Source organism: Mastigoproctus giganteus, chromosome 8 (genome assembly GCF_048544385.1).
Source record: "Mastigoproctus giganteus isolate SK-2022 chromosome 8, ASM4854438v1, whole genome shotgun sequence".
In the NCBI taxonomy this organism is placed as follows: Eukaryota; Metazoa; Arthropoda; class Arachnida; order Uropygi; family Thelyphonidae; genus Mastigoproctus; species Mastigoproctus giganteus.
In genome coordinates this window covers 155,914,272-155,935,917 of record NC_143582.1, presented here as the reverse complement: position 1 = coordinate 155,935,917, position 21,646 = coordinate 155,914,272, and the positions used below count along the sequence as shown (strand labels likewise).

Below are 21,646 nucleotides of genomic sequence, written 5' to 3'. Positions count from 1 at the left end.
AGGGTACTATAATTATGCAGAGGTACCGAAAACAAGTCCTCAAACACTATGTGTGACTTTTTAGGGGTACAGTCTGCGTGGGTAGCACAGTGGTATCGTCACCGTCCTCCCCACACGGGGTGGAAAAGGCCCGGGTTCGAATCCCGTCGATGACGCGAGGAACTTTAGTGGGCTTTTTTCACTCCGTGGCTGAGTTAGTCGGTCTCAGGCGTAGATAGCAAGGTTTTTTCCCTCAGAAACTGGGGTTTTTTCGTCCAGTAAAACAGGCAAATCGATCAGAGAACACACGCAATTTACAGACACGAATACGGGTTAATGTAATCATTTACGGGTCACCCTAATATAGTAATTTGATTTTTTTTTCAGGGGTGCAGTTAGCCCAGATTTTCTTTTCATGTATGACAACGCCACTGCACATAGAGCTCAAGTAGTGGGATAATATCTTGAAACTGAAGATATCCAACGACTGCCGTGGCCAGCACGATCAGCAGACTTAAATCCGATCGAAAATACGTGGACGCCCTCGCCGACAGCCAGCTCCTTGGTCACTAGGTGAGCTGAGGTTTGCGCTGGTGGAAGGATGGCATTTTTTTTGCCACGGAATCGTAGGCATCCTTACGTCGTGCATGTTTCATCGTTGTCAGGTCTATTTAGGCGTTGGAGGGGATCATACGCTGTACTGATGTCACTTGATTATATTTTCGAGCATCTTGTATTGACTTCTGAAACGTGACATTTTTGGCAATTCTTATACAACCTCTAGAAATGTCCCTTATACCTGTCCGAAGTTTCTCGTTGTTTCCTTTCGCCGTTATTCTATGGTAAACCAGCGTACCAAATTTTGTCGCGCTTCATCGTGGTGTTAGTCGCAGTACGACTTACACCACGTTTTCTACGTGTTCTGTTAATTTTGTCGAGCAGTGTAGTATCTTGCATTTATCACTGTGAAACCTAATGTAACCTTGCATTTATCAACGTGAAACCTAATGAAACCTTGCATTTATCAATGTTAAATCTCAGTTGCCACTTCTCAGCCCACATCTCTAATTTTTGCAGATGACACTAAGTTTGTAAGTGAGAGGAATCAGGGTACTCTGTTCCACGAAAACCTAGAGAAACCACGAAGGGCCGCCTTCGTGGGTTGCACAGTTGGTAGGATCGCTGTCCTCCCCACACTGGTTGGAAAAGACCTGAGTTCTAGTCCCGTTGATGACAGGAAGAATTTGTATGGGCCTTTTCCCCAAGATGGCTGAGTTGGTAAGTCTCAGCCAAGGGACTCCCTGAAATTTCTTTTTGAAAATCGGGTTTTTCGTCAGCGAGCAATATGGCCTTAGTCACTAATGCTCCTAAAAACCCTACAACAACCATAACAATAAAGGGCCTAGCACTGAACCCCAGGGACTTCACAAATAACGTTAATCCAAGAATAGAAGTGCTCATTAATAACCCCTCTGAAGTCTTTGTTCGTAAGGGTACTGCCATTCCAATATCCCTTTATCCATATCAGTTACTTTCTCCTAATGCCACATTGGTATACTTTGTACAGAATTTAATAAGTTAATTTTTAAATGCGAAATCAAGTAGGACGTTTCTCAAATGCCTAACTGACAGTGTACATGAGGCTATTATAAGTTCAATGATTACGGTTAAATAGGTAGTATAATGAACAAAAATGTTTCTTGTGCGATTTTTTACTTTGGATATACATGATCAAATCCAAACAGGCGTTTTCTGTCTTTTCATTCTTCTTCTATTTCACGATTCCAGAAATACTGAACGAAACAATACAAATAAAAAAAATAAAAAAAAGTTAGTTGATGTACATCGTGCGTTACATTTGGTAGCGTGAGCAAATAGTAATTTTATGATTTGTAACAAAAAAATAAAAATACGAGCAACAATCAACGACTTTTATGCGCCAGCCATGATTGTTTCGTTTTGTGTGCATCCACCACATCGCCCATTCATTCATCTTACCGGTGAACGGCAACAAACATATTAAACAGTTCATTATCTGCAATATATCGTATATGGATGGCCTATGTGATATGCATGAAAAAATAAACAATAATTTTTCAGATTTTCGATTCTAACAAAATTTGGGACTGTTCTGAAAGGCTCAAATATAAAATTTCATGAAACTCCATCCACTGGGAATAGAGTTACTACATGCTGACAGGCAGAAGGACAAATAAATAATTGCATGATTTATATTGGTCCGATTTTAACGATATTCAGGCTGCTTTACTTTGGTCTAACTTTCTACCTAGATTTTCCATGTTTATTAAGTTTTTCACGTCCTGTTCTAGTGATCAGAATCACAGCACAAGAAAACTTTCGGTGGGTAGCAACTTAAAAAAGTTATTCTGTTTACAATATTGGGAAGCAGAACATACATGCCTATGCTTTCTGAATAATCATGCGGCATAATCAATTCTGTCACCTCCGATGTGTCCTAGCTACAAACTTTAATTGTCACCCCTAGGACATCTTTGCATGTAAGGACTACACATTTTGAGCCTCCTTTGGGATAAAATGATGCTAATGCCTCAACCATGTTAGCTTTTGTAGTGTAAATGTGAACAAGTAATTTGCTTATTCACAAAATGAAATTGATATCAGTAACACGAGTTTTGGTGAATCATAAATAAATATACAGGGTGTCTCAAAAATATTGGTACAAACGTTTAGGGGAGGGAGGTAACATCTGAAGGAATGTGAATCGCATAGGAACCCATAACCGGAAATGTCACAGTAAGTCGGTACACGGCGCTGTTCATCAGTTCGCGAGAGGGAAAATTTCAGGTTTACTCATTCAAGCAGTAATCGCCGCACGAAGAGCATGCATCGATATACGAACTGTCAGCTGGCAGATATTCACCTAGTGTATGGATTAGCAGAGGGCAATGGACGAGCCGCTCAACGAATTTATGGAGAACGCTTCTTAGACAGACATTATTTATTATTATTATTATTATTATTATTATTATTTTAGGGTTGCCCGTAATTAAATACATTAACCCGTATTTGTGTCTGTAAATTGCGTATGTTCTATGGTCGATTTGCCTCTCAGACAGACATGTACTGGACCATCATTTGGCCGACCGGGCTAGCCAGGTGGATAAAGTGCCTGCCTGGCAACCCAAAGGTCGCGGGTTCGAATCCCGCCTCGGGCTTGGATCAAAGTACTGCAAAAACCTTGGGAGGTGCACTATGGCCACAGAAGCCGATGCGCCAACAACTACCAAAAAAAAAAAACAAAAAAAAAACATCGTTTGTTTCCGCGTGTGCATCAAAATTTGTGCGATTATAGGTCATTTAGAGGTAACAGGAGTAATGCGGGCAGACCACGTTCGACGCGACCTCCCGCCATTGAAGAAAGTGTGTTGAGTGCCGTCCAAAATAATCCTACTACCAGCACACGTGCCATTGCCTCTGCCTTAGGAGTGTCTTGTTGCAGTGTACAGCGTGTCTGGCACGACGATTCCTTACACCCCTTTCATCTCCAAAGGGTTCAGTTACTGCTCCCCCAAGATCATCCCGCACGTGTGGCTTTTCCGCAGTGGTTTCTCCAAGAAAGTGTTCAAGACTTGAATTTTCCAGCCTATGTTTTGTTCACGGATGAGTCTTATTTCACTCGGGAAGGCTTATTCAATCAGCACAATGCTCATGTGCGGGCTCACGACAACCCACACGGTGTGCGCCCCCATGCGGCATAACATCGCTTCGCAATAAATTTGTGGGCAGGTATGGTCGGTGACTGCTTAGTCGGCCCATACCTGTTACCATCCCGCACGAACTCCGCTAAGTATCGGATCTTTCTTGAACAAGTTCTACCAGGGTTACTTGACGATGTTCCAGCAAATGTGAGATGCAACATTTGGTTTCAACATGACGGGGCGCCTGCCCATTTTGTAAGGTGTGTTCGTGACCATTTGAACAGGCGTTTTGGGCGTCAATGAATTGGCCGTGGTGGACCCGTTACCTCCCCCCCCCACGCTCACCTGATTTATCGAGCCTTGATTTCTTTCTGTGGGAGAGCCCTCATATCTATCGTGTATGAATCGCCTGTGGAGACGGAAATGGATCTCGTGGCGAGACTCGTCTGCACTGCTGCTACTATCAAAGAAACTCCAGATGTGTTCGACCATGTCCGCCAATCCATGCTGCGTCGGTGTCACGCATACATCGCGTCCCGTGGCGGAACCTTCGAGCATCTGTTGTAATATCATGAAATGTATCAATCTCGTACTCCATTGTTAATATTATGTCAAATAAATGTTTGCCACCCCCTTCTTCAGGACACGGTGAAGCGGTTGTGTTAAGTGCTCCTGATTGTCACTCGATTTTTATAGTAAAAGTGAATGTTAAAAGGTTCTCACATGTTACAGTGCAACGGCCAAATGGTTCCACCTCTCCCAAGGTGAGTACCTCCCGGATCCGTTTATTATAACGCTTTCAAATTGTGTGTAAGTTTAATCGAACCAGGCACGTTCTGCAGTGGAAGATCGACGTTTTTCAGCAGTTCGGATTTCTGCCTACTGGATTGCAGCTCCAGTCAAGGTCAGAGAGGAGTGATAATCCCCCCCCCCCCCCAGGTGAAGTCTCTTAAAGTGACGTCTCGCCGTAGGGCGAAGCACAGCGTCAGTCACAAAGCCCTTGCACAGTGCCTAATGGAAAAGGCGGCTTCGTGTTCCTGGAAAGCTTTGACCATCCTCCCCCATACAAATTTCTGTCGTCCAAAATGTCGGATTGCAGTGCTTCAATAGCCGAGTTGTCTTGTGAATTGACTTTCTCTGAAGTTCCAGACACCAGTTTCAAGGAACCTCTAGCTATAATGGAAAAAACACTGGAAGACAAATTTCCCTCTATAAAAGGACCTTCAAATACTACTCATACGTTTAATGACTCTCAAGATTGTGAACAAACTGGTAGTGCAGCTATTCTTGACTACCTCTTTGGATTAAAAGCAAATATGCTTGATGTTTTTATAGAGGGCTCTACTGTGACACCTCTTATGTTTGTTGAGATGTCCAAAAATTGGAACAATATGGAAAGGTTAGTGATAGATCTAACTACAGAAAATGAAAAGTTGAGAACAAAATTAAATGATCTCAAAATTCAGAGGAAACAACAAAATGTCTTGCCAACCGTTCCGGCTCCCACCTATGCGGGTGTGGTTGCCTTAGGCGCTGGCAAACAATTTCAGAGTATTGTTAACTTACCGGATGTTCAAACAAAGCACGTACTCATAGTTAAAGCAAATGCAGGTAGTAATTGTAAAACTAGTGAGGAAGTTAAAGCTGAAATTTCTAAAAGTCTTATACCTGAATTTAAAAAATTAAAGATTAAATCAATAAGAAAAATAAGAGAAAAGGGAGTTCTAATCGAAACTGACAACAGCAAGGATATCCTGCCCTAGGTTCAAGGAGTTAAAATTCTCTGTGGATTCCCCTAAAAAATTAAATCCCACTGTCATAATATATGACATACCTAAAGATGTCAATGATTCTGATTTTCTGGAGGATTTATTCAATAAAAACCTTGTGGATCATGGGATTTCCCAGGAAGATTTCGAGTCTGTTAAGGTTCGTTTTAAAATCAGGTCTCGGAACAAAAACAATCAACATTGGGTTCTTGAGGTCCCAAATAAAATTAGGAAAGCGTTCTTGGCTTCAAATTTCAAGGTTTTTGTCGGATGGTCCGTCCATGGTATGAAGGATTTTTTCACAGCATCACGCTGTTTTAAATGTCTTGGCTACGGACACTCGGCTAAAAACTGCCACCAGTCCGAATTTACCTGTGGACATTGTGGTGACCTGGGTCATCAAATTCAAGACTATCCTAAAATGGAGGAACCTGTTGTTTGCCCAAATTGTCGGCTTAAGAAGAGGAATGCGGACCATTCCTTTAAGGACGTTAAGTGTCCTGAATTTGTGAAAGCCCAAGAGGTAACAAAAATTCGGACCGACTTTACCTAACTCTGGAAAGTCTTGTGTATATACTTTACAGTTAAATTGTCAACGGTCTTTATCGGTTCTAAGTGATCTTTCTAAGTTAATGGTCCAACACAAATTTCAACTTTTAGGGTTACAAGAACTGTATTCTTATAAGGGTGCGGTCAAGGGCTTCCCTCTCAGCTGTCGCATTATCTCTTCAAACCCTGTTACGGTCGGTGACCCTGGTGGTAACGCCACCAGGATTTGGGCCGCCCTGGTGGTTGCTGACCCCCTCATTACTGTAACAAAAATTTCTAGTCTTTGCACCACACATGCTGCATGTGCATGCTTGGAAGGCTGTTTTGGAAAAATTTATGTGGTTTCTCTGTACGCTCAATGTAGTCAGGCTGGGCAGGCCATGGAGCCATTTCTAAATTACATGGAAGACGTTTTGATCCGTTTATCTGGTTTTCCCGTCATTTTTATGATGGATGCTAATGCTCACTCCCAGCTTTGGAATAGCCCCACTACAGACTCTAAAGGTGAGCTTTTGGAGGAGCTTATTCAGTCCAATAACCTCACTCTGTGGAATACCCCAGGCCATCCGCGTACTTTTGTTTCTTCCCTGGGTCAATCTTATATTGACATTACCCTTTCAAACTCTACTCTTGGTTATGGCATTTCCAACTGGCTTAGCCATACTTCGTGGTGCTCGAGCGACCACAATGTCATCACTTTTATGATCAGTTTAAGCAACAATCCTAGGGTTATTAGGTGCTGTTTTGATTTCCCGCGTTTTAAGACAAAACACATTGATTGGAATATCTTTGATGTAAAGGTACATGAGCTTACTTCAGAAGAAATAATCGTCCAACTTGGCTCGCTTCCTGCTGATATGCAGGTTTCTAGGGTTCAAGAGATTCTAATCACTGTCTGTGAGTCCACTCTAAAAAAGAAAAAATGAAAAATGAATAGTGTTTCATGGTGGACCCCAAATCTCACAATTCTCAGAAGAAACTTACAAAATGCTCGTCGTAATTTTCAGAGGGCAAAGAGAGCTAACAGGCCCAGAGATGAGATTGACAGACTTGGTGAGTTGTATAAATCCAATAGAAGGAGTTATTTCAATACGATTTTCCAAGAGAAGAAACTTGCCTGGGCAAGGTTTGTTCAGCATAACATAAATGAAGATCCGTGGGGATTACCCTACAAACTTGTTACTAACAAGGTTCATCCCGGCGATGTTCTTTCTTCTATTATTGTAAATGGTAATGAAACCCTGGACTGCAGTTTGTCCATAAATGCTATCTTGGACGGCTTGCTCCATGAGGACACTGCCTCCTGTGAAAACACCACCCAAACTACAATGAGATTAGATCATTTATCTTACCAAGGGCCCCGAACCGAAGCTCCTTTTACGGATACTGAGGTGGAATCTGCTATCTCAACTTTAGCAAATGTCCTGGAGAAGATCTCCTTGAGGTTTCTGTACTTAAAAGATTTTGGAAAAATTGCCCATTAATTATATTAAATCTTTTGAATGCTTGTCTGTCTTCAGGATTATTCCCACTGGCTTGGAAACAGGCTAGACTTAAACTTCTGCTTAAGTCCTTTGACAAACCCTCCATTGATCCGGCCTCTTACAGGCCCATTGCACTGCTATCCATCCTTGGCAAAGTCTTGGAAAAATTAATTGTTTCTCGTCTTCTAAATTACTATTTAGCCAGAAACCTAAGTTCCCCACTTCAATTTGGCTTTACACGTGGAAGGTCTTCTGTTGATGCTATTCATCAGGTTTTGAGTTCTGTTCAAAATTCCAATTCTAAATATGTCCTCGGTCTCTTTGTTGATTTCCAAGGGGCATCCGACACTGTTTGGTGGCCGAGTGTCCTGGCGAGGTCCAGAGAGGCCGGGGTCTCTGCTCCTATTTACCGTCTCCTTTCGAATTACTATGATTCTCGCAGCATCACAGTTTCCTCGGGATTCTGCTGTCTCCAGATCTGTTTCTAGGGGCTGCCCTCAGGGCTCTGTTCTTGGCCCTGTGTGCTGGAACATGGTCCTTGATGGGTGGCTCTCGGTTGATCGAGACAACATCCTTCATATAGCTTATGCAGACGACCTTGCTATTCTGATTTTTGGTAATTCCCGCCGGGAGCTAGAGTGTAGAACAAATGAAGTTCTAGAGGACTTGGATATCTGGTGTCAAACACACAAACTTCAAATTTCTACTAATAAAACAAAACAAATGTGCTAAAAGGCTCTCTTGATGTGAATAGACCACCTGTGATTAAGTTGAATGGAGAAATGATTAGGAGCACTCGGCAGCATAAATACTTAGGAATTTATTTTGATGACCGTCTTAATTTCAATTACCATGCAAAATATGTACTTCAGAAAATAAAAGTTATGACCTATAAAATTATTAAGATTACCAGGAGTACTTTTGGTGTAAAGAAATCTTCCATTAAATTATACTATTCTTGTATATTTATACCAATTGTGTGTTATGCAGCTGGGGCCTGGGGATACAGAATCGGTAACTCCCTTGTTCAAAAATATCTTACTCAAGCACAAAGATTCTTCCTTCTCGCTGTAAGTAGAGCTTGTCGAACTGTCTCTACAGCTGCTCTCCAGGTCCTCAGTCATCGACTGCCAATCCAATATGAAGTAATGTTACATTATCTTTATATTGTAGAAGAAAAAATATTCCTGCGATTGTAAAAGGCATAACATATAATACTGACTTGCAAGAAAATGTAGACATTAAAAGAATGAGAAATGAATGTTGTAGAGCATGGCAAAATACCTGGTCCACCTCTACTTTGGGTAGGGAGACCTTTAAGTTTTTTCCCGAGGTTGTTGATTACGACAAGAAAATGGACTGGTTCAATCCTGGTTTATACGTTACGTTTTTATATACCGGTCATGGAAGTCTTAACTTTAAATTGTTCTCACTAGGATTAAGTAACACTCCTCTCTGTAGTTGCGGTGCTCAAGAAACTGTTGAGCATCTCGTCTTTCATTGTCCTCTGTACGACGATTTAAGACTAGACTTTCAACTTCTCACAAATGTATTTGACTGCTCCGAACTGCGGAGATTGGTTAACTGTTCTGAATATTACACTGCCTTCTCCACCTATGCAGAGAAATCGTTTAAACGGAGAAAAAGAATTCCTGCTCCTGAGGTTCAGTAAAATGCTAAACTGTTTCTTTGGATTACACTTACCTGATGTATTGATTAGTCTGCTGGACTCCGAAACCCAGTATTTCACTGTATATAGTCTTTTTATGTACCATCATTGTATATAGTCTTTTTATGTACCATCATTGTATATAGTCTTTTTATGTACCATCACTGTAAATAGTCTTTTCATGTATAATTAATCATTGTACTTTTCATGTATAATTAATCATTGTACTTTTCATGTATAATTAATCATTGTACTTTTCATGTATAATTAATCATTATAAATTGTGCACAATGTATAGATTACTTTCAGCGGCGAATAGGGGAAACCCTGGAGCCCGCCAAAAAAAAATAATAAAATACTTTGAACTAATTACTGTCTTGTGTCATTTCTGCTTCTTGTGCCTCTGTTACTACTTTCCCGTGACATTTCCGGTTATGGGTTCCTATGCGATTCACATTACTTTAGATGTTACCTACCTCCCCTAAATGTTTGTACCAATATTTTTGAGACACCCTGTATATATATATATATATATATCCAAGTATGAAAAAGCAAATAGTAAAATTTATATTATAATAAATATTAAATAAATATTAAATAGTCACATAACCAATTAATGCCATCTAAGACGATTAAACATTACATCGGTCTGTATAAATATGAATATGAGCTAAGTTAATAGTGGTAAGAGTTTTTAAAGTTAAAAAATGATATACTAGCTTATCAGGTAAACCAAAAACCATAGCGGGTACCCAATGTGACCTGGAAAAAATATAAATATATGCCATGATATAAGCAAAAAATTATAAAAGCATAAAAAACTACCATTAAAGTGTTAATTATGGCAATGAAATACATTGAAAGGGACTTTTTCGAGGGCTAACCCTTTCAATGTATCAACCATAATTAACGAGCTATCCGTTTCTGTAGTCATCTTCCAGCATAACTATGTCCAAATGTATGTAAAATAGTAAGATAGGGCCAAAAAGTAGTGACGAGAATAAAATTATGTTGATTAATCCCAAATTTAGCAGTAAGCTGGCAAGATGACTGTTAGCCCGACGCATAGTCAAAATTTAAATTAGAGAAAGAGCTATAATTATTATTAGGCATATGTGCGTAGTTGATAGTAAATGCAGTCACGGCATATGTGCGTAGTTGATAGTAAATGCAGTCACGGTAGTCTAAGCAAAAGTCAATCAATAGTGGAAGCTAGCGAAGTTAGACTACCGTGACTGCATTTACTATCAACTACGCACATATGCCTAATAATTATAGCTCTTTCTCTAATTTAAATTTTGACTATCCGTCGGGCTAACAGTCATCTTGCCAGCTTACTGCTAAATTTAGGATTAATCAACATAATTTTATTCTCGTCACTACTTTTTGGCCCTATCTTACTATTTTACATACATTTGGACATAGTTATGCTGGACGATGACTACAGAAACGGATAGCTCGTTAATTATGGTGATACATTGAAAGGGTTAGCCCTCGAAAAAGTCCCTTTCAATGTATATCATTGCCATAATTAACATTTTAATGGTAGTTTTTTATGCTTTTATAATTTATTGCTTATGTCATGGCATATATTTATATTTTTTCCAGGTCACGTTGGGTACCCGCTATGGTTTTTGGGTTACCTGATAAGCTAGTATATCATTTTTTAACTTTAAAAACTCTTACCACTATTAACTTAGCTCATATTCATATTTATACAGACCGATGTAATGTTTAATCGTCTTAGATGGCATTAATTGGTTATGTGACTATTTAATATTTATTATAATATCAATTTTACTATTTGCTTTTTCATACTTGGATATATATATATATATATATATATGAACAATAGGGATGAATATAAAAGTTATTAGCCAGATCAGATTAGTGCCATCAATAGCAGATTGTACATTACATCAGTCTGTAATCTAGTTATTATAGTAAAAGTACAATAAGTACTATGCAGATGCTGAACATGTATATGAACACAACAGATGCTGAACATGTATATGAACACAGCTTACGGTGGGCCATAAGTCCAAAATAACTTATAAAGACTAAAATAGCCCATATAGGTATAGTACTTATTGTGCTTTTACTATAATAACTATATATATATATATAGGTGTGTGTGTGTGTGTGTGTGTGTGTGTGTGTGTGTGTGTGTGTGTGTGTGTGTGTGTGTGTGTGTGTGTGTGTGTGTGTGTGTGTGTGTGGCCCGACAGATATCTTGCCTGTTTGCTAAATTATAACAAAATTAAATTAAAGATTTCGACACTGATAAACAGGCAGATGGCAATCAGAAACAGATAGCTGTGTTAATTATTGGTGGGATATATTGAGAGGGTTAGCCCTTGAAAAAGTTCCTTTGAATGTATCTCTACACCAATAGTTAACTACATAATCATCATTGTATTATATATTTATATTTTATTACTAATTATATGTTTATTTCCAGGGTTTGGCCTTGTAGGCCTACATGGGCTATTTTAGTCTTTATAAGTTATTTTGGACTTATGGCCCACCGTAAGCTGTACACTGTTGTGTGCATATACAGTACATGTTCAGCATCTGTATAGTACTTATTGTGCTTTTACTATAATAACTAAATAGAGTATATACAGAGGCGGATTTAACGGCGGGCGCACCGGGAGCGCGCCCTGGGCCCCGACTTCTGAAGGGCCCACGCAAAACCCCAACTTTATACGCAACAAACGTTTACAACCCCAATGACCTGCCAATGCTACTCGACAGCCCCGAGTCCTTCTCAGCGCTGGCCACCTTCGCGGAAAAGGTATTCTCCCGTAGAAAGAGAATACAAGCCACAGGAAACTAGGAACACAAGAATAAACCCTGCTACAGACTGTATTGGAATCAATGTAAATCAACGAAATCAACGTATTGATTGAGTGCGCTTCAACTCCAGGTCAGGATTGGGCCCTGCGGGAATTGGGCGCACTCCAAACCATGTTACTTCAGTAATTCCAACCCAAAAATTTAAGGGTGTGGTCGTTCCAGGACAGGTTTGGGCCCTGCGGGAACTGGGCACACTCCAAACCATGTAGAGCCAATGCTGAATTTAAAATACTATGGGTGTGTCCCGTGATCTAGGTCAGGATTGGGCCCTGCGGATCCGGGTGCACAACTATATAGATTGAAGCTGAGTTAACACAAAATGTGTTATTGATAACTGATTCTAAACAAGATAGTAGAACCTGGCTGCCTCCTCGCGGCTAGGGACGGGAGCGGGGGTTGAGGCTCTACTTGCCTTCAGCCCCCTGCTGCTGCTAAATGCCAGATGCCAGCCACAACAACATATACAACACTCCACACACACTAAAATGAACATCAAAGATCTAAGTGCTATCAGCATTAAGAATCCTAAACTAAATTAGTCTAATACGCCATACTACTCTATCTCGCGCCTTCCAAACTTCCAAAACTTAAACTAGCGATAAACTTAATTCTTCCCTAGTGCATTCATGTCACCCTATACTAAACTAACGCTAAACTTAAACTCCTCGCACGCGCGGGTGTAAATAGTAATCCCAAAGCAAAACGCGGCTAAACCTAAATTAAACTCAAAATAGTCACTGATGTCGTATCAAAATTCAAAATTCAAGTCGTTCACTTTAGATGAATCACTACAATTCTGCTGGCAATAACTACCGCTTAATAGACGGCGGACATAGGGGGAACCCTGGAAACCGCCAGTAACCTACATAAATACATACATACACCTGGATGATGGAAATGTATATATATTTGTATAAACCTATATAAGTTTTGTATATATATGAAATGAATGTATGTAAATTGTGTGTATTAATAAAAGTGTAAAGTTGAACATATTAGTTCAACTAATAGTTGAACTAATATGTTCAACTATTAGTTCAAAACTTTGTGATTATTATTATGCTATTATTAATTATATTATACATATATTATATTCAAATTTTATTGGAAATAAAACACTAATAGTACATAATATTTTTTATTTATTTAAAAAATATGGTTAACATGTATTTTTATTTCCCTGTCTCTCTCTTTTTTTTAAGGGGTCCAAAATTTTCTTCTGCGCCCGGGGCCTCAACAGACCTTAATCCGCTCCTGAGTATATATACACTACACACACACACACACACACACACACACACACGTGTGTGTTTAATAATAAAAAGAGACATACCTGACCCAATATTTTTTGTATATACATTGAAATTGCATGCTTCACCAGCAACTCCACTAGACAACCCGGTTCCAAATGCTGTGACGAAACCGCTGCTAACGTTATCAACATGGAACTTATACGGGCTCCCTGCAAAAATCAAATTTTTAATAAGTATTCAATAATGTAAAAGTTCAGGTGAATATATTTTATAGTAAAAAACATGTACCTGCATAGTTTTGAAGTATATGAAACTGAAGTTTAATAGTGAAAGAGCATTTTCTCAGTAACACAGATACTGTAGCAACATTTCACATTGCTGCAATATTTTAAATGCCGAAACGTGCTGAAATGTTTTGCACTGTAACCTATCGCATTGAATGTTGCAATCACTGATAATTTACATTTTAACGCCACATATTAATATAACAGGTTTACTGAAGTAGTTATATTTTAAATTTGACTTTTAGTAATTTAATTCAGGAAACTACTTTATCACAATTTTGTGTGATAAAATATCATTTAAATATTCAGCAGTAATATTTATGAGGTATATTCAGATTATAAGGTCTCCTAATTTATATATCACAATTTTATTAATGATTATGAATGGCATCAAAAAAAATTATTATTTTAGGGTTACCCGTAATTAAATACATTAACCCGTATTTGTGTCTATAAATTGCGTATGTTCTATGGTCGATTTGCCTGTTTTGCTGGACGAAAAACCCAAGTTACTGGGGAGAAAAACCTTGCTATCTACGCCTGAGACCGACTAACTCAGCCACGGAGTGAAAAAAGCCCATTAAAGTTCCTCGCGTCATCTACGGGATTCGAACCTAGGCCTTTTCCACCCGGTGTGGGGGGAACGGTGACGATACCGCGCAGACTTATGAATGGCATGGCTGGTATGACGTGTATTGTTTGCTTGTGGTGCCTCCAAGTCAACATTTATCAAGCGCCAGTCTAAAAGCGCATCGATTGATCGACATTGAAGAACGTATGGTCTGGAGATAGCATGTCACCCTTAAAAGCAAAATAAAGTCATTTTCACAATGTCATATGTTGTTGGAGGTATTCAAGTGGATGTACACGTGACATTGTGAAAATGACTTTATTTTGCTTTTAAGGGTAAAATGCTATCTCCAGACTGTACGTTCTTCAATGGCGATGAACCAATGCGCTTCTAGACTGGCGCTTGATAAATGTTAACTGGACTTCCTCCACTCAGATTCAAAAATCTGATGATAGTACGTGATTTCAGAATCGTCTCTAATTCTTAGTGGGGACCTACCACTTCACCTGCACTTCCTATATAAATGCTTTAATGAACATCATACAGTGGCTTTACTGTATAAAAGAATACCAAAGAATAAATCCACAAGCACCAGTCTCCTTGATTTTGAAGTTCAGTCCAGCGAGGCCCTAAGAAAGAAAAATCCAGAGTCCGGGAGGAACTTTTTTAAAATATGGCAACAAACGTGAGACGCTTTTTCCTAGAGTAAACTTAACTAGACGATTCATCTCCAATGTAAATTCGGGGAGAATCTTCTTGTAACAACCAAATCAACAAATGGTTTTATCTAAGTGTACATACCGCCTTCTCGTCAATAGACATCATTCCATGAACCAAAACTTCAACAGTGTTGACTCTCCAACCATTCCACCTGTTCCTGACGAGGATTAGTCCCACATTTTTTTTCGCTACCCCTACTACCAGCATCTCAGACATTTACTATTTGTTACTATTTATAACAGGAATTCCACATCAGAAAAAAAAAAATCAAAAATAACAGCTATTAAGAGTCCTTCACTAAATTAAAACATTATGTAGGCTTTTTTTTATTAACTTCGATTGAAAATTAATTCTCCAAGAAATCAGCAGAATCCTCTACGAAGAAAATAAATCCACCTGACCTCTCTAGACTTTTCTTCAACAACTTCCGTATTCTCCCTGTTCCTCTGTGGGACATAACAGGCTACTCATCGTCTGCTACATCAAAAAATTCCCTCTTGCTCACCTGTGAACGCCCTCGATTTAGGCCTAGCTAACTCGTAGACTTTTCGAAGGATAGGGTCATATGCTTACGCTGTGGCTTCTGCCTCAGCGTGGAATTTCTCTGTATCCGATACAAGGATATTTGTGATATCAGTAATCTGCTCTAGTGTGAGATCCCACCGTGCTAAACTGTAGCTGCAAAAGGGGTGAGATCTTCGAACCTAGTAACATCTGCTGACGAGGCAACTAGGAGACGGTCGTGTTCAAAGCCGCTAAGTGGATTTTTCTTATTTATTGATTTGAAATTATTGTTTTTCTAAAACTTTTGATTTAAATTTAGTAGTATAACATTATTTTGTGATTTTCTGATTAATTTGGTGTATTTATTCTTTACTCGGCCTTGTAATTGCATAAAAGTATCGGTAAGGGTATCCACGTGGTTGCAACTCCGCTGAACGTCATTAGCCATATTTAGCCGCTTGATTGAATATTTTTTACATCGAATTATTTCTGTAAGTAGCTTGTAGACCTAGTAAGGATCGTTAGTTTATTCTGAATTGAGACAGCGAGATTTGAAAGTTAATTAATACTTAAGTGTCCGTAGATATAAAGTTCGTAAGTTCCCGCCTTTGTGATACGATACTTATATACCGTACTAGATAGCGTTAGTTGAACTTCGTTAGCAGTTAAATTGTACTTTTAAATAAATACATATAACGACTTAGATTACAAACGTAACATAATTAATTATATTTAACATAATTAATAACATAACATAATCAATTATAATTAATTAATTAATTAATAGAATCATGACTCAGACCAGAGCACCAAAGCAAAAGGCTCAAGCTAATGGAAGTGCTGTGGCTCAGAGCAGAACTGAGGGGGCCAGTTGTCCTCTGACTCACAGCCTTATAAAATGCACTGTTTGCTTGATGTTTGCAGAGCAATCGGGTACGGGACATGATACTGCCATGAGGGATGTCTTTGTGTGTGCGCGATGCAAGGAGTGTATCGATATCAGGCAACAACTCGGCGTTCTTGTGGGCCTATATGAGAGCTTGAAGGACAGGGTGGATGCCCTCGAAGAAACTAAATTGAGGGCCCATCAAGCTCTCAGCTGCCCACATCAACGCCAGAGCTTGCACTTGGGCATCACGTGACACAGAGGCAACCCCCAAGGCAGAATGCGCTGGTCCCGAAGGAACTAGTAGTTGTTGGTGACTCTATTGTCAGGGAAACGGGGAATATACTTTGTAAAAAGGATAGGTGGAACAGGACCAGGGTATGGCTGGCACTAACGATATTAAGAGTAGGAGACCGGCAGAATTACTTAACAAGTACAGGTCACTGTTGAACAAAAGCCGAGAATTAGGGTTGAATTTGAAAGTATCTGCAATTCTGCCCAGACACGATAGGAGAGAGTATATGATGAGAGCCTTGTCGATCAATTCGGCCCTGGAAAGATTGTGCAAGGCTCAAAGGGTAGAATTTTTTTCAGCCTGGACTGTACTTGTTAACAGGAGAGATTGCTTCTAGAGGGATGGATACACTTAAATAGAAAGGGTGCAAGAATATTTGCTGATGCTATCGAGGCAGTGTTAGGTGGTTCGGAAAACTGCTAGCTTGGGGGTAGACAAAGACCAATAGATTGCCAGTAGCCACTGGCAGAGGTGAAAGAGATTCTTGCACTGCTTCTATTAGAATGAGCAGAAGCCTGAAAAACAAGATGCATGATATTTCAGAGACTGCTGGGAGCCATTGCGGTACTAGTAAACACATGGGCTGTGTTAGGGTAGCTAAGAATAGAAACAGGTGCAGGTATACTTGCGTGTACACCAATGCTAGGAGTTTTGTAAATAAATTTGATGAATTTGAGGTATTGCTCAAAACATCAAAGGCAGATATCGTTGGGATATCAGAGACGTGGTGTCACAGATATAAGGGATGCAGAACTGGAATTTGGGGAGTACAACGTCTACAGAAAGGATAGACAGGATAGGAAGGGGGGGAGGGGTTATGCTATTAGTTAAGAAACACATAAAAACCAAGGAAGTGAAGCCAGTCGACATCGCTGGACAGTGCAGTGTTGAGTCAGTTTGGTGTGACATAAGCATTGGGAGATCAAAATTGAGAGTAGGAGTGTGCTATAGGCCTAATGACTCTGATGAGTATAATAAGAAACTGTACAGGGAAATAGAGTGAGCCAGTAAATCAGAGAGTCTTATAATGGGAGATTTTAATTTCCCAGATATTGACTGGAATTTGGGGGCTGGTCACTCATACACTAGCAGGGCTTTTGTGGATTTATTGGATGATTGTTTTCTACATCAGCATGTTCGGGAGGCAACTAGAGGGAGCAATACTCTTGATTTGATTATCAGCAGTGACTCTTCATGCATTAGGAATCTGCAGATAAATGAACCACTAGGTGGCAGTGATCACAGTCTGCTGAAGTGGGATTTACTCAAAGAGGTAACTACCATTAGGGGTAAAGGGAAGGGTTATTGCTTCCGTAAAAGTGACTACGATGGACTGAGACAGTATTTAAATTCTATACAGTGGGACCAACTGATGATGTTACCAACAGCAAATTCAAAATGGGAAGCATTCAAAGAACTTATCTTGGAAGCTACTAGGCTTTACATACCAACTAAGAAATATTGTTCAAGGTTTAGGCCAAAATGGATGTCAGATGAATTAATGAGGCATATGGCAGAGAAGAAAAATGCATGGGATACTTACAAATTAACACACACCACACAAGCCTATGATAGATACAAGTGGATATGCAACCAAGTTACAAAGGAGGTTAGGCAGGCGAAGGCAGATTACGAGAAATCCTTGGCAAGGGATGCAAAGAAAAACAGCAAAGAGTTCTTTACTTATGTAAACTCTAGAAGGAAGGGGATGAATCAGATTGGTCCACTTGATATTGATGGGTCAAGTGTTGATGATCCTGCTCAGGTAGCTAAGAAACTAAATGAATATTTTGCATCGACATTCACACATGAGGAGTTATTCAGCGAGGGGAATGCCAGAGGTGTATTCAACTCTAGCAGTAAGCTACAGAATCTTGAAATAACTGAGAGTAAAGTGGAGGAGAAACTGTTGAAGATAAACACAAGAAAGGCACCCGGGGTGAATGGGATCTATCCAGTTATATTAAAGGAGGCAGCAAAGGAAGTAAGCAAACTATTAGCCATAATTATGAGAGATACCTTGGACTCAGGGGAGGTACCCATAGACTGGAAATGTGCAAATGTGACCCCAATTCACAAAGGAGGATCAAAGGCTGACACAAGTAATTATAGACCTGTGAGCTTAACTTCTGTTCCAGGAAAATTAATGGAGGCACTGGTTAAAGAAGCACTGCAGGATCATTTAGACAATATTTCAGTTATAGCTCGGACACAGCATGGTTTTGTTAAGGGGAAGTCTTGCCTGACCAATTTGATTGGATACTATGATGCAGTCACAAAAGAACTGGATGCAGGGAATAGCTTTGATATTATATACTTGGATCTTAGAAAGGCTTTTGATACTGTTGCACATGGAAGACTGCTACACAAATTGGAGCAGTGTGACATTGGAGGAAAATTGCTGCTATGGATAAAGGGGTGGTTGAGGGGGAGAAGACAGAGAGTGGTATTCAATGGACACTGCTCATCGTGGACTAATGTTATTAGTGGAGTCCCTCAGGGCTCAGTTTTGGGTCCATTATTGTTTTCTGTATTTATAAATGATATTGATGATGGTATATCAAGCTTAATGTCCAAGTTTGCATACGATACAAAGGTGGGCAGGGTTGTCAAGGACCCTACTGACATTATGCTGCTACAACAGGATCTGGAAAGGTTGAGCAGATGGGCTGAGGGGTGGCAAATGAAGTTTAACATTGACAAATGTAAAGTACTACACATGGGAAACAGCAACCCCAGAGCAACGTATCAACTCTGTGGTACTACACTGACAGTGGTAGAGAATGAAAGGGACTTGGGGGTGGTTGTGCAGGCAGATATGAAGTTCTCTGAGCAGTGCAGACGGGCTGCACGAGTAGCTCATGGAGTATTGTTAATGATATACAGGAATTTTTCCAGCAGGGATAAGGAGGTGATTATTCCCTTGTATAAGGCAATGGTCAGGCCACACCTAGAGTACTGTATACAGGTCTGGAGGCCTCATTTCAAGAAGGATGTAGAGTTGCTGGAACGAGTACAGAGAAGGGCAACAAGATTAGTGAATGGAACAAAGGGGTGTCTTACGAAGAAAGGCTTAAGTTTTGCAAATTACAGTGTCTGGAGACTAGGCACCAGCGAGGTGATCTGATAGAGGTGTATAAAACCTTGAATGGTTTGAGCATGCTCAATGCTGATGGGATTCTTCCTCTAGCTCATAATAATCACCTGAGAGGGCATAAATTCGAATTGAGGAAAGACAGATGTAGGATAGACGTGCGGAAATTTGCCTTTAGCCAGCGGGTGGTTGGTGGGTGGAACAGACTTCCATCCCTTGTGGTGGAGGTGGAAGCCTAAATAAGTTTAAGGCTCAGCTGGACAGGTATTTTGAACGAACAGAGGGGTGAAGTGGAAGTGGGTTTTTTTTTTTTTTTTTTTTGGCTGATGCTGCATAAGCTTGCTTTCTTGCATCAAATGCCTCTACTAATGCTAATGCTAATGCTAAACACTTGTCGCTTTGCTCTAGCGTAGCAGAACTTTCTCTTCGGGTAAGATTTCTTATATCTGCTTTTACTGGCAAAAGAATTCTGAAGCGGGTATAAGTTTCTTCCCTCGCTGAAGTCAGTAATCCTTGTCTCCCATTGTGGAACACTCATTGCTGACTCCTGCTCTGTGGGGATGAGTATCTACCTCCTTGCTAGTGCTTGCGCGGTATTCCTTATTACTGCGAGACTGTCCTCCATGAACAATGAAGACTCTCATCTATGTTGTAAGACTAAAATTGCTGGCTCCTGAACCCCTCCAGGAGTGGGATTCATGCTGTCACTGAAGTCTATTTCCATTGGTGGGACAACCTTCCTTCCTTGTCCAGTCCATCGTTTTTGCACTTGGGAAGTGGCCAATCTATAGTTTCTTCTCTTTTTCACTCTTGTAAGAATATGGGAGGCTTACCTCTGAAAGAGGTAAGCCTCCCATATTCTCCTACAATCAATGTTTAAATAAATTATTATTAAAGCCATCAAGGCAATTTTCTAGGCTTTGCAAAGTTAATGGACAGTTCATAGAAACAAATGTGATTAGGGGGAAAAATTTTTTATGTATTTCTCCCATACACGAAAAAAAAATTGTGTAGGGGGGAAGACTTAATAGTCCTATGCAGCACCGTGGCAAGTTCAGGTAGTCCATCCCGAAATTATGTCGGTTTGTCCATTCACAGCTGGAGGTGCTGAAGCCAGATGCAAACCAACAAGTGTTAGTGTAAATGGTTCAGTTCACACAGTTACGATGATGAGCCAGTTGGGGAGCTTGCCGAGAAAAGCACATGGTGCCTATAAGCTGGGTTCGTGGAAAATGGATTCTATCAAGCATCTGATTTGGCAGGAATTAGTCCGATAAGTAAACCTTTTGGAATGCACAGTTAAAGTTGTCGTTGATATTAGACGTGCAGGGGAAATACGACATGACCATATTGTGTCCCATATATTGGGATCGATATAATGCCGGTGCCCATCCTAGCAGTGAATACAAGTCTTCTTTTTACCAATAAGTATTACTCGGCATAAATACGCTTCACTACGTGAAGCATATTTATGCAGTATTGTTCAGTTATTTGGCTTGTTGTTTTTGTTATAGGGTTTTAGGAGCATCAGCGGCTAAGGCCATATTGCTCTACATACTCTCTATAAATTGTGTTCTGTGGTCAATTTTCTGTTTGTTGAACAAAAAACCCGAGTTTCTGGGAGTAAAACCATGCTACCCTCGCCTAAGATCCACCAACTCAGCCACATTGTGAAAAGGGCCCATCAAAATTCCTCACGTCGACAGGACCCGAACTCAGGTCTTTTCCACCCGGCGTGTGGGCACTCAGTTCAGCTCCATACAGAATTCCAGCACAGAGGACGGTGGTTATGTATGGTATTTGAAAGCTAGTAAAGGCTCACTGAAGTGGAGGAGTTGTCATTTCGCTGCCAGTGCATACGACGGAATTTAGTAATTGTTTGTGTATGAAACAACAACGACACAACAACGATGTGGTTGTGAAATCGTAACTTGGGGTTGAATGCTATGCCTAATTCGGTGTGCATGGGCACGTTTAGTACTGAGATCCTACAATAGTAGCTACGGCCTGTTTTTGGATTATTTTTCAGTGAGAAGATAATCTCGGCTGA

General features: G+C 40.0%; 1 protein-coding gene across 1 annotated transcript in view; it reads right to left on the bottom strand.

Moving 5' to 3' along the window:
• LOC150081939 (filamin-A-like) overlaps positions 1 to 21,646 on the bottom strand; it is a 385,277-nt gene that overhangs the window by 251,998 nt on the left and 111,633 nt on the right. The window contains exon 3 of the mRNA XM_090378994.1: positions 13,323 to 13,451. Coding sequence (XP_090235120.1) covers positions 13,323 to 13,451 — 129 coding nt within the window. The remainder of the gene's footprint in view (positions 1 to 13,322; positions 13,452 to 21,646) is intronic.